Raw genomic sequence first — 13,744 nt, 5'->3', positions numbered from 1 at the left:
TTTAGAATATTAGTAACTTTTTGAGTTATTTTTTTCCGTTTTAACCATGTAAAAATGAAAAATAAATATTTATATTTGACGTGTTAGGTGCAACAATGATTTAGTAATTTAGTAATTTATTTAGTAATTTTACCAGATTGTTAAATATTGATTTTGAATTTTGATTTAATTTAATTGGGCCGAAAATTTTTAATTTATATAGATCAGTAAATTTAATATTATTTCAACAAAAAACATTACATAGGATAAAAATAATTATTTATAAATGCGATATTTTCGCATTATCTTCTCATAGTCTGGAATACTACATAATTTATGTTAAAAATAATATACTGTTTAAATAATCTGTCATATATATTGATATTTTAACTTTATAATAATAATATAATATTCAATAAATGTTTTTAATTGTTTGTTAGTTGTGGACGCAGTTTAACCAGCTAATGTAAATTTGTTTATTAATCCTAAATGTACCAAAATAAATTAAACTCATAACTTGGGATTTTTATTGTTATATTAATAGGTGTGCATATTTTTATGTATAAATTATCAGCCGGTTACTGAGTAGGGGGTTCGAGTAAAAATGTATTAATAAGTCGGGTAAAAAATTAAGTATTAGACCGAGTACCGGGTAAGGGCCGAGTAAAAATGCAGTGTTACGCCGGGTACTGGGTAACGGTCGAGTCTAAATTATGACATCGAGTACGACGGGTATCGAGTAGTAGCCGGGTACCTGGAACATCTGTGGTTAGAACCGGAGCCGACTACATGCGCCCATTACCCCTTTTTATAGTCCATTTTCGTTCGTGATCATAACTCATACGCGCCCGAAATATTTTTAATAAAAACCGTGCAACGTTGCTAAACTATATTATTTTATGATTATGCATTCGTGTAATTTTGTTTACCAATTTAACTATTCTTAGTTTTTACATTAAATCCAGTGTTGTATTGATAAAATAAATCATGGGTATACGCCTTATTTTATGTAGTAACTATCATATAACAGGAATCAAAAAAACTTATCCATGAACTATACATCCTTAATTATGACTGTTAGATAACAGAAACTTGTTGTTAAATGATAACAAATTTGAATTTTTCATTAAGAAAAGAAAAAGAAATATAATAATAATATATCCGATACCACACGTCATAAATATAACCACAAGTTAGGTTAGTCAAGGTATTATGTAGTTATTTTTCAAATTACAAGCTATATGCTGTATGTGACCGTACACTCGCTATCATCAATTTCTCATACGCTATGGATAAAAATAGCGTATTGGTTATACGCCGTATACCCCCGTATACCTTCCAATACACCACTGGATACATCCGTAACGATATTTTCGAATATTGGTCCATTTTATTTTAATTGCAGTACATGACAATTCTCACTTCTCCCAGTGAACGTTATACTGAAGCTTGTAACTATTAATCATTTTGCAGTATTACACTTCAGTTAAAAAAAATTCAAAATCAACATTAATCAATATTAAAGACATCCACAACTGTGAACCGAATACTATTAAAGATTTAAATTTGCTGGAAGTTTGAAAAAATCTATAACATGAAATGGCAACGTTTTATGCGAAATGTGCTATACATCGGACAAGCCAGTACCTAACTTATCTATCGGGCGCAACTATCTACATCCCTCGGCGCTGTACCCATTAGAACTCTATCTCTACGTACTACGCCACTGACCCTTGTAGTAATAATAATAATTATTATAATACACACATAAAATAGCAACGGATAATTAATTGGAACATTAAAACGGTTAATTTATGTATTGTTCCGCTATCGTTTCGATGAAAATCAGTAATATCCGTTATCCGTGGGAATCTTGTGCTGTAAGTTGCAAGTTGTCGTGTTCTACACCGTCGTCACAGCGGTGGGCACCGATATAAATACACAATATTTATTAATAAACGAGCGCTTATTAATATTATTTTTTTTCGCTATCCGCCCCCGGAGAGCTGATTAATTTTAAACAATCATCGGCGCGGCAACGGCGTTATTATTATTATCATCGTCACCGCGCCGGGTCGTGTCGAGTGAATACCGTAAACGCACCCGTACACACGTCACACGGCAATGAACGGTATGTCCCACGGTATGTCCCCCACGCAGAGAGAGATACCGTCGGGCGGCGGCGAAGACGATGACGATACGGCCGTCGCCGCGGCCTTGTGCCGTCGCCATGTTGCCCTCTCCTTTATATCCCCTACCCTACCTTTCCCACCCGGACGGCTGTCGGTCGTACTACGTGTGACGAAGTGCGCGCGCGCCTATGCGCTTTTTATCATCTGTGTGATTTCTCACACGCACGCACGTATACGCCGTATGTGTGCGCATGTGTGTGCATTCACACAAACACTTGTATATACACATAATATATATATATACCATTATGTATATGTGATTTATTATTGTTATTATTATATATTTAAATAATAATATTATACGTTGTTTTTATTAATTAGTTATAGTTAAGCGTTAGTTATAATAGTAGTAGTAGTAGCAGTAGTAGTAATAACCAGTGATTACAGTTGTTGCGGTGGTTCGTGGAGATCGGCTATCCGGAAATAATAAACAAATAATTATAGTGAACTATCATCTGTCGCGCGACAACGACGAAAAAATATTAAGTGCGCTGTCCGTTGTTCGTTCCCGGATCTTTCGTCCCGTGCTGTCTTCGTCTTCTGTTCGGCGCGTCGTTCACGGAAATCCAACGGTCCAACACGCTCGCGTACCATCGCGTCCGCCGATCACTATGGTTTCGGATGTCTGTGCGGTGTACGTCGTCGACGGTGAACTCGCTGCGACCGTCCGTTGAACGGTATGAGGACTACGACTAGGGCCAGACAACGTCGGTGATCGGCCTGTAGCGGCCACAGTCGTCCGTATCGCTATTCCTGAGGTGAGTTCCGTGACCGTCGTCATCGGTTCGATTCGCGCGCGCCTGTTGCGACGTTCCGACGTGTTTCGTCATCGGCCTCGACGTCGTCGTCATCACCGCCTTGTTTCGGCTCGGTCGTTCCCACTCGTTATCTGAGTCACCGTATCGCACCCCCATCTATCGGGCTCGACGACGCGCACTGTGCTCGTCCACTTCCGTTGCGTCCAGTCCCGTTCGGCGGTCCTTTTCTTCCAGCCACCCACATTGGACACCCAACCCCCTTGCCCCGGACCATCCCGTTGACCGCTCACATTCACTGGTTGTTTTGTTGTTTTTCTGGATGCGTGCAGATCATTGCTGAACCGGTTCGATATGCCTTTCCCGCCACCACCACCACCACCACCACCACCACTGTCGGGTGCACCGCCACCACCACCACCGGTATTACCGGCCTTTGGCAGTGGAGCCAAGAAGGCCAATCCGGGCCAGGCTAGGGACCAGCTGCTGCAATCCATTCGAATGGGCAAGCCTCTTAAGAAGACCGTGACTGTTGACAAAAGCAAGCCTCTCATCAACAGTAAGTACTGGTCATCATGTATCTTCATGTTCACCATTTTTTTCCATGTATCCTCACCATATGTGTTATTGTGATTTGATATTTGTAGTTGTTTTGATTTTCGTTTCAATAAAACTTTGCACAACACTTGATATAAGAAATCATGCCTGTGTAGTACTTTGTTTAGTTGCTTATGTGTAACGTACAAGTATGATTTGTAATAATATAGATTCACCAAAAACGCCTGTAAAATGTAATGGTACCGTGAAAAACGGAGAAATGAGTTCTATAGCTGCACGGACACCTAATGGCTTAGCAGAGTTGTTTGCTGGAGGCATGCCTAAACTTAAACCTACTGGAATGGCTATAACAGGTATGATTATATTTTGATAACATTAGGAAGCAAACAAAGTAACTGCTGAATACATATCAGAATATTGAATAATAAATAAAGCCATTTATTTGTTTGGTCACAAGACTATATAATTACATTTGAAAATGAACAAAATATAATTAAACACAAACATAAATAAATATAGTAAAAATTCTTACAGGTAGATGTCTTAAAAATGTACTGTAGCTTAATCTTTTTATCTTGCTACATGTTTAAACTATTTCTCTGTCCATTTCGATATAAATTCAAGCTTGGTTAACTCGAACTTATTTAACTTGAAATTGTCGATACCTCAAACTTTGCCTTCGGTTTCTAGAATTTCCTATTTAAATAATGAATCTTGTTTAACTAGATTATTTTTATGAATAACTCTTAGTTCAAATTTTAATAATATTATAAAATTGTGATATTCTCTCATGTACCTATGTATTTGTATATGTATGTACAGATGCATTATAATGAATTTAGGTGATTTATCGAAAACAAACCAGAGGTCAGTGATGAACTTTTCAAAGCTTTAAATATAATAGATTCACTGATATAATATGATTCACTGCAAATGCTGTGATCAACATTAATACTCAAACAAAAATAAATACCTACTTTTTTTAAATTTTCTAATCTAATTTTTGTTTTTTACATACCTCTTTAAAATTATACATAATATATAAATAGTAAATAATTTGTATTACATGTTATATAAAATTTGGATAACTTTTCTCCGGTTTGTTCAACTTAACGGTTCGAGTTTACCAAGTTCAACTGTAATATAAATCTATATAAACATTAAAACTATATTGAAATTACATTAATATTTAAATGAATATTATTTTTAAGTATTTAGTAGATTTTACTACGTTTTAATTTAGAATACTAAAAGTAAAATTAAAATTGTTTTATGTAATTTTTAATATTATTCTTGATTATAAAATGTTTATTGGTTATAATAATAATATCTTTATACTATTTCTCTCTTAGTCCTAACATTGATATATCGTCGTCTCAGTTCAAGACTGCAATAACTCAAAAAAAAACTATAATTGAGATATTGACGCCTCAGTTAAAGATAGCAATAACTCAAAAATATTCAGAATTGTATTATATACGTGATATTATTTGCATTATTCACCTCTAGAGGTCGTTTATTTCATTCTAGAACCAGTAGTTTCATAATTAGAGTTATTGCAGTCTTGAACTGAGGTGTCGATATAATAATCATACATTTCATATTCTTTTAAAGAAGGGACATGTTATCTTTGTTTATTGTTTGTACAGCCTAAAACATTATTTATTTAGAATATTTCTCTGTCAATTTAAAAATCAATGACAAATTTATTTTATATCCACTTACAATTTGAATTTAATAATTAGTCAATTTACTCTAATATTAATTATTTTATTTATTATGTAATACATTTACTTTTTTTGACTCAAATGTGATATCAATAATAAATAGTAACAATTTATTTTTCTTGTAATTTAAAAAATTCTGTTTTTTAACTATAAATCTCGTTACTTGAGTTCCTTTTACAATTTAGCTAGTTAGAAACAATTGGCATGTTATATATTTATTGTTTTTATTTCATAACAGAACAATTGGTTAAAAAGAAATGATTCATTATAATGTTCACTGACTTTCTTAGGAAGTAAACAATGTTTATTATCTTTTTTAAATAAATTTAAGTACAATATTCCTGCTGTAATTTAATTTAAAATTGCAATTAATAATACCATTTGATAATTGTAATGTCATAATTTAATCACAAAAATAATTGTTCTAAATTTTTTAGTGATAATAATTTTATTACATAACTAAATAATAGTTTATATTTATAGGCTATTATTATTTTTGAGTATTCCTATACAAATAAATGCAAATCATGCATTGATTAATAGAAAAAAAATAATTGGAAAAATAACAATTAATATTGGCATACTAAATGATTTTTATGGTGTGTGTAGATAATTAAAATTTTAATTTACATGGAATTTACAAGGATTATCATTAGTTTCAATATTTGTTGTACTATTAAATTATAAAAATTTATTAAATGTTATCCCAAGCTTTTTTTTTGCAGTAAATAAATTATTCATTAAATTTGTGGTTCTAGTATAATTATATATGCTTTACATGTTTCTTTGTTTCACTTGCTAATAGTTTTATTTGATTTAGAATTATTTGTGTGTAGTAACAGTCATTGCTCATTTATTGTCACTAATTATTATATGTATAATAACTTTTGTTTCCTAAAAATGATAAATGTTTCTAAAGGAATATATGATAAATATATGTTAACAAAATTTGAGTGGTTATAGGTTTGATAGAAGTTGAAAACACTTTTATAATGACCTTGCTCAGATGACCCAATTATTTTAGCAAGACCTTAAAATGGAATGTTAGCATCTTTATATGTCCATTAACCATGTACTAGATATTATTTTTTATTTAATTTCTCCATTTGTATGCAATTGATAAAAATAAAGAAGTTATGGACAGTTTATTGTTTGTTGATTGACTTAAATTAACACATTTGTTGAAATTTTCTGTTGATAATTTAAAAATAATAATAAAAATAAACATAAAACAAAAGGTGTGTTTGTGAGGATTGCTTGTAGCAGTCAGATCCTTAAAGTATTGATTATAGAAAACTTTATTATATTACTAATACCTTAAAGGATGTTAATATGAGGAAAAATTTATATTTAAGAGCTGATAAATTAAAAGTCTCAATTAATAGTATATATTTTCCTTTTATATTTTAAGTAAAACTGCAATATTTTGAATGTAATTTATAACTATATACTATAATTTAATTTGAAATAACAATTAAAAATGTATATTAATTGTTATGATGTATCTATTTGATACTTTAAAGTTATTTAAAGTTAAAATAATAAATATTGAAATTATAGAAAAATAAATAAAAAGTTATTATATATTATTTTATGAAAGTTGGTGTATGTAAAAAAAATCTTAATATGTATCTAAATTTCCCTTATAATTGTATTATGAAAATTTTTGTTATTTTAATAATATAATTTTTATAACAAAATGAAATATTATGTGTATATTTTTATTTGTTGTTTTTTGTCTCAAATATGATTATATTAGTATTCTGTAATAAATCTGTAATGTTACTGTATAATTCTAGGTCAATTGAAAACTCAAACGGCACCAAATAATAATTTATCACCAGTCTCATTGTATAGCTCATCAAATTCAAACAGTTCATCGTCTAATATAAACACACTCCCATCACAAAAAGTAAATTATATTAGTGTTTGATTATTGTAAATATTAATTTTATATTGATACTTTTTAAGAAAAATGATGGGATGAGAAAAATACAAAACGATATCAAATCAAGAGGACCTCCTCCACAACCACCATCATTCAATCAAAAACCAACTATTCCTACAGTAATTTTTATAAATCACTATTTATTTTTTTGTTTTCTATTGATTGATTGAAATATATATTTACTGTACATTTTTAATTTCCAGAGTACTTCTGAACCTGTATCAATCTTACCACCTGGTGTTGGTCACAACAGAACGGGTAGTGTTCCAAGTCTTGTATCTGATAATGTTGCTGGTAAAGGACCTCCTCTGGGTGGTTATGGTAAACCAAATGTGGCACCAAAACCACCATTGGTTAAGCCAGCTGTGCCTACTAAAAAATCGACATTAACAGTTAGTTCAACTAACTTAGCAGCAACATCTGATGGGCGAAGTCAAGTATCTCGGGCACAAAGTATGAGGATACCAAGAACACCTCCAGCTGCACCAACTAGTCAACGTATGTGTGTGTGACTATGATCAATAATATGTTATGCTTACAATTTTAAAAATGTTTTCACAGCACCCCAATTCAATAATATGACTATCAGTAGTAAAAATCAGTTGCCTGCTTTCCATCAATCGCAGGATAGTATTTTGAGGAGTTCTCCAAATACATTACCTAATACTCAATGGGGATCTCGAACGTTACGACCCATTAAACACCCGAGTACCAGACCACCGCCACCACCTATAAAAGCTCCATTAAATCCACCTGCATGTGCTCCACCACCACCTCCACCACATCGCAGTATACCTCCTCCACCACCACCTAATGTTCCCCCTCATAAAAGCTGTAATAATGTGAGTATACATTGATATTGATTTAAAGCTGAATACCATATATTAATAAAATAATTTTATTTCATATTTGTTTAGGTAATTAATGGAGCTCCTCCTACACCACCTACACGTCATTCTTCCATGAGGAATGGTCCAACTTCTGTCCTAAGCATGTCACTATTGGGTTAGATAACTAACAACTATTCATTTAAATATATTATTGTATCTGTAAAGTACAAATTAATTTTACAGAGGAAATGGAAATGAGATTTTCCACTATGTTTAAGCCAATTGTTCGGATTCCACCACCTCCAATTTTCCAAAGAGTTGATAAAATTTATAATAGCAGACTAGTCGGTAAGTATAATAAATAAATTAATAAATTTGGTCAAAGTAAAATGTCCAGAATTTAATATTTAAAAATATAATTTCAGTTGCAAAACACCAAGCTCCTAAGCCACCAGGCTATTGATCAGTGTAATTTGTATTGCTCAAATGTGAAGGGAATTCTCATTTTGGACTTAATTTCAAGTATAATATTCAAGTCTACATCGGTTTGTTTGTAATGTTTTTCTTTTCCTTCAGAAAAAACTATTTTTGCTTGTAAAAAGTACAATATTATTTCTTATAAACCAAAGGCATTATTGTGATAAAGATAATTTGAAAGTATAATTAATGGTGAAAAAGAGAAAATGTATTTATTTTTGATTCTACATGAATTATTCCAACAATAATTATTTACATTACTGTTATTATTAATATTATATTTTTAAATTTAAAAATAAGTTTAAATTATAATAAATTGAAAGAAAAAAGTTTCTCTAAAAATTTGTGATAATATTTTGGAATTGTTATTGTATTAATTTTGAGTTTTCTATATTTTCTATTGTAAACTACATTTCTTTAAATGTTCATTAACCAATTTTATTTGATTGTTAGTTCTTATTCCATTATAACTGTGCAAAAACTAATCAATACAATTTTTTCTTTAAAATGCATTTGCTTAATTATTAGGAGTTATATTTTGTCTATGTAGGGCAAAATTTAGTCAAATATTTTGTTTTTTTTTTTTGTTATTACTTAGCATTTCATGTTAAGTTAGGGGGGTGATTTTTTTTATTGATAATTTTTATTAAATTATTATTTAAAGTTTATATTTGTATTTTACTTAATTTCTCCTAGTCATAAAATTAGATAAATAATCGTGTGTATAATAGCGTTGTACATAATCATTAAGTAAATAGTTAATGAACATTTTTGAAGAATTGAAAATTTCCATAAAATCAAAAATTAATATACATTTTTAATGCATTGCATTTAGCTGTTTTGGTATCATTAAATTTAGTTAATAATTTTGATTTTCTTCATATTACTTCTTATTTAACTATTTTATTATCTTATCCCCATCAATATTCACATAATCATTTTTATTCATAAATAATATAGTATATATATATATATATATTTTTTTAACGATTATATATAAGTAATTTTATTACGTTTTATAATTTTACAGTATATATTAATACATTTTTTTTCTTTCATTATTAGTATATGATTGTATGTTTGTTGTGTACAGCGTTAAATTATACAGTATATAGTTAAATAATATGTAAACTATTACTAAATGTAATTTTAATAACTTACATATTACATTGTACACACATTGACTTTTAACTATTGTTGTCATGTCATGTCAAGAATTATATTTGATGTATAAAATATATACACATTATTTAAATGTATTGATATTTATTACATCTTGTTTTATCACATTTGTTGTTGTACTCATATTTATTTACAATAATTAACTTGTATGTGTATTCTTTCCATTTTTTCTGAATTTATAACACGTTATCTTATATATAATTTTATTTATCTCAGTTAGCTATCATAGAATCAATTTTTTAACAAAAAAAATTTTTTTGTTCTTTACTTGTTTGTGTGATAAACACATATTAATATTTTTATTCAAATATTATGCAATTTGATGGTTATTTAACGTTACGTTTTACATTATTTAACGAAGGTACTTAAAGCACTTTTTAACTCTTTGAGGGTCAGTGGTTAGTATGCTAACCACTTTTTTTTTTACCTTTCAAGTGCGGTGGTTACTATATTAATCACCTTTTAAATTATTTTTATTATTTTTTTAACAGTGGTCAGTATATCAACCACCTTATTATCAGCTTATACATATATCAAACAATATCACAATATTTTCTTATATCCTTCTTATGGTACTCATATACCTAATTTGTTATTAAAGTTACTAAGTATATTTTGGATTTTATAACATTTTATTCAAAAAAGCCTTTTATTTTGGTGGTGGTCACTATAAAGACCACCTTTTCCTAAGTTTTTCCGGAAAAACTGCTAACTCAAAAAAAATTTAGTCAACAATATTTTAGTTAAATACCAGACTAAAAGCATTTAAAAAAAAAAAATTAAAAAAAATTAATTTTTATACATATTGCCCAAATGGGTATTTTTTCCAAAGAAAATTTTCGCCCCTCAAAGTTGTAAAATAACTTTTTGCTCATAGTTATTATGTATTAAATTTAAAAAAATAAAAAATAAGTCTATTAGGTACTTTCTAAATCAAGGGTCACCAAACTACGGCCCCCCTAAAAAAAAACTGAATAATACTTTATTTTTTAATGCATAAGATATCATCTATAATTAAATCTACTTCCCAAAATTATTTTCTTCTTTTTTTTGTGCCTAATAAATTTTTCCTAATTTCTGTATCTATTCAGTCTATATTTTCAATAATATTTAAATGTCGAGTAGTTTGAATGTACAGTTATTCACACTTGCCAGAGACTTAATTAATGACCAAGTTAGTTCAAGGACGTCACACCTGCATGTGTTGTCTCCGTCTGATATATGTACAACAAAGCAAATTTGTATTCAGTGATTCAAATGTAGTGAAGTAGGTTTTAATATTAGAGTAAACTGACCTGTAATCAAACTTTAAGGGAAGAACATTATCTGTGTTTTTTAGTCGGTTTTTTTTCCGATATTTTAATTTTTAAGCATATTATGAGTATGTAAAATATAACATTTAAAAAAGCATCATAACTAGCTAAAAAATTAAAATATTGGAAAAAACGACAGATAATGTTCTTCCCTTAAGTTTGATTATAGGTCAGTTTACTTTAATATTAAAGCTAATATCACTACATTTGAATTACTGAACTATGTTGTACGTATGTCAGACGGGGACAACACATGCAGGTATGACGTCCTCTTAAGCACATAATGCTAAGGAGACAGTCTTTAGATTGGTTTATTATTAGTTTCGGTGAATTCATCAATAAATAATTTTTGACACAGAGGTTAGTTTAAATTCAGCCATAATGCATCAATACTTTATTTTTATGGTTTTAAATACTATAGTTTTATTATTTTATTGGACAGAGATTAAAATAGGTGTTGAAAAAAAATCATGTACATTTATAGTTAAATTTATTAACAAAAGTTAGTAGTTAACATTAAATAAATTTGTAAGAAGTACCTTTTAATGGAATGTAGTAGTTATGATTTTTGTGTAACTGTAAAGTAAAATAAATATTTAATAGTTTAAGAAATGTATCTATATACATCGTTAAGTAACATAAAAATTATTTTATATTTACTACCTTTATAGGCATATTCTAGAGTAGTGGTTATGTTACGCATGTCATTTTCAATGGTACGTGTCCAGTTTTCAACATCACCCAATTCCTTAAGTGCACAATTAAAATTATCAATAAGTGATAGCCATTGAGAGGTTTGTTTGGAAAAAACAATTGCGCTCTGATGTAATTGTTTTGCTTCAGCATCTAATTTTTTTTGATTGAGGTATGCTTGTGCAACACTAAAAAAATGAATTAAGCATGAATTTAGCAGTATAAGATTTTAAATGATAAAGTAGTTTTGGTTCGTGTTTACAAAGGATTTAAAAAAAAAAAAAAAAACGAATAAAAATAAAATTCCCAACAAAAAATTCATTCATAACTTTTAACTACTAATGAAATATGAACTAAAATGTATGGTTTCAACTATTACTAATTGAGTAAAATACTGAAATCTACACTTACAAATAAAAAAATTGAAGATTATTATTAATATATACTAAAAATTTAATTGTAGTGTCTAGATAAATCATGATTTACCATTTACATGTATGTAAATTAATAAAAATCAACGATTTTTTATAATTTAAACATGTTTTATTATAGAGCTACAACAAAAAAAATTCCAAATACATCTCACCACAGAATATAACAATCTTACCCAACGTTAAGATGTTCGACTAAAGCATTTGTCAGTTCATTAGCAGCATCCACCGCCTCTTTTCTTTTAATATCTGTGAAGATAATATATTAAAGGTGTGAATACAAATATTAAGGTTTAAGGTACACATCAACAATGAAATAAAAAATTCATACCTTGACTCTCTTTGCGGACAGCTTGTTTTGCTTGATGTTCTTTTACAAGTGATGACAACATTTTGTTAAGAAATCTTAGAACATATACTATTAATTTTTAAGAATTTATTCACTTCGTCTGGTAAGTTGTAATACAAAAATATTTTTCATGTTTATCATTTATCTAAATATTCTGTTTTACTATCACTAATGTTTTATCAACATTGTTATCTATTTTAAATGGGCCCATAAAACGAGGGCTTTCCCGCAGTAAGGCATTTGGCTGGCTTATCATAAAAGAACGTTATCATAACTTCAAATTGTAAAATGTAAATGTAAAATGTAAAATGTAGGAGCTAGAAGATCTCTTTTGATTTAAAAGGTATATATTAATATACTATTAGGTATATTATAATGTATAGTTTTATAAATTCTTTACATTTGATGAATATAAATTACATTATGTCCTAATGTATATGGTAGGTAGGAAGGCACTTGGCTAAAGGAGGGCCAGGGTGTGTCTGGTCCACCCTAATATGTGTCCGGCCCACCTAAAGTATTGAGAGGGGCTCATTATATGATTGCTTTTAATTTTTACCAAATTTTTAATATTGTCTAAATATGACGCAAATAAAACCAAATACATTGGGTTTTAATTATATTCTAAGTAATGTAACTTGTAACTAAATTTAAACGATCGATTAAGAAATAATTGCTATTTATAGCTAAATACCGGTATTATCCTACAATGTCAAGTTGTTCTTATCATATCTAGACAGTGGCTACTGTATACTTGTATGTCTATTTTTAAAATACTTTGAGTGAAGGTATTGTCATTATATTGATTCATATAGAAACATAGAATTATATTATGGTCTCCGCCGATTGGGCACTTACATTCACATTCAGCGCACGCTGCACTCATGCTAACGTCACCTGCGTTAATATTTGTACAATTTATAGTATTTATACATTTTTTCTTATATATTAAATATTTAAATTAATTTTAAAATGGCACTCCTCAGTGGATGTGTCAAAAGAAAACTAAAATTACAAAGAGAAGAGCAAAATGATAAAATATGGTATTATTAGGTTATATACTATATTAAGAGTTAAGACCTTTAATTCCATTCTTGTAAAAAAGTAACTACATTTTTCTAGTAATTAATATGTAATAAACTAATTATATTTAATAACTCCAGTCTCCATTACAACTATTCATTTGCTCTACTACCTACCTACTATATACATTAGGACATAATATAATTTATATTCATCAAATGTAAAGAATTCATAAAACTATGATAACGTTCTTTTATGATTAGTCAGACAAATGCCTTACTGCGGGG

At 29.0% G+C, this 13,744-nt stretch overlaps 2 protein-coding genes across 5 annotated transcripts; one reads left to right on the top strand and one right to left on the bottom strand.

The window, feature by feature from the left end:
• Window positions 1-2,464: 2,464 nt before the first annotated feature.
• Window positions 2,465-8,698, top strand: LOC112689550 (leucine-rich repeat extensin-like protein 3). 3 transcript variants are annotated; one of them, XM_025563323.1, is made up of 10 exons: window positions 2,465-2,929; window positions 3,259-3,485; window positions 3,694-3,837; window positions 7,011-7,123; window positions 7,180-7,278; window positions 7,363-7,657; window positions 7,721-8,001; window positions 8,077-8,164; window positions 8,233-8,337; window positions 8,415-8,697. In XM_025563323.1, exons 2-10 carry the CDS (start codon window positions 3,281-3,283, stop codon window positions 8,450-8,452), a joined length of 1,368 nt encoding a protein of 455 aa, XP_025419108.1. In that variant the 5' UTR covers window positions 2,465-2,929; window positions 3,259-3,280; the 3' UTR covers window positions 8,453-8,697. The 3 variants fall into 3 exon arrangements, with proteins under 3 accessions (XP_025419108.1, XP_025419116.1, XP_025419125.1); XM_025563331.1 differs by having other exon boundaries at window positions 7,183-7,278; window positions 8,415-8,695; XM_025563340.1 differs by lacking the exon at window positions 3,694-3,837 and having other exon boundaries at window positions 8,415-8,698.
• On the bottom strand, window positions 4,048-13,024 carry LOC112689569 (biogenesis of lysosome-related organelles complex 1 subunit 1). Of its 2 annotated transcripts, XM_025563355.1 has the most exons (5): window positions 12,417-13,024; window positions 12,262-12,334; window positions 11,625-11,842; window positions 11,501-11,537; window positions 4,048-4,180 (listed from the first exon to the last, which is right to left on the bottom strand). In XM_025563355.1, the coding sequence occupies exons 1-4, from the start codon at window positions 12,475-12,477 to the stop codon at window positions 11,521-11,523; spliced, it is 369 nt and encodes a 122-aa protein (XP_025419140.1). In that variant the 5' UTR covers window positions 12,478-13,024; the 3' UTR covers window positions 4,048-4,180; window positions 11,501-11,520. The 2 variants fall into 2 exon arrangements, with proteins under 2 accessions (XP_025419140.1, XP_025419133.1); XM_025563348.1 differs by lacking the exon at window positions 4,048-4,180 and having other exon boundaries at window positions 11,435-11,537; window positions 12,417-13,023.
• Window positions 13,025-13,744: the final 720 nt, after the last annotated feature.

Source organism: Sipha flava, unplaced genomic scaffold, assembly GCF_003268045.1.
Source record: "Sipha flava isolate LNK unplaced genomic scaffold, YSA_version1 112_pilon_pilon, whole genome shotgun sequence".
In the NCBI taxonomy this organism is placed as follows: domain Eukaryota; kingdom Metazoa; phylum Arthropoda; class Insecta; order Hemiptera; family Aphididae; genus Sipha; species Sipha flava.
This window is presented reverse-complemented; position numbering and strand designations above follow the sequence as displayed.

Excerpts from the sequence above, each read along its gene's own strand:
- LOC112689550 (XM_025563323.1), top strand. The coding sequence starts at position 3,281 with ATGCCTTTCCCGCCACCACCACCACCACCACCACCACCACTGTCGGGT. Across the intron at positions 7,279-7,362 it reads AAAAACCAACTATTCCTACA|AGTACTTCTGAACCTGTATC; the intron begins GTAATTTTTATA and ends TTTAATTTCCAG. Across the intron at positions 8,002-8,076 it reads CTCATAAAAGCTGTAATAAT|GTAATTAATGGAGCTCCTCC; the intron begins GTGAGTATACAT and ends ATATTTGTTTAG.
- LOC112689569 (XM_025563355.1), bottom strand. The coding sequence starts at position 12,477 with ATGTTGTCATCACTTGTAAAAGAACATCAAGCAAAACAAGCTGTCCGC. Across the intron at positions 12,335-12,416 it reads TGTCCGCAAAGAGAGTCAAG|ATATTAAAAGAAAAGAGGCG; the intron begins GTATGAATTTTT and ends TTATCTTCACAG. Across the intron at positions 11,843-12,261 it reads GTCGAACATCTTAACGTTGG|TGTTGCACAAGCATACCTCA; the intron begins GTAAGATTGTTA and ends TCATTTTTTTAG.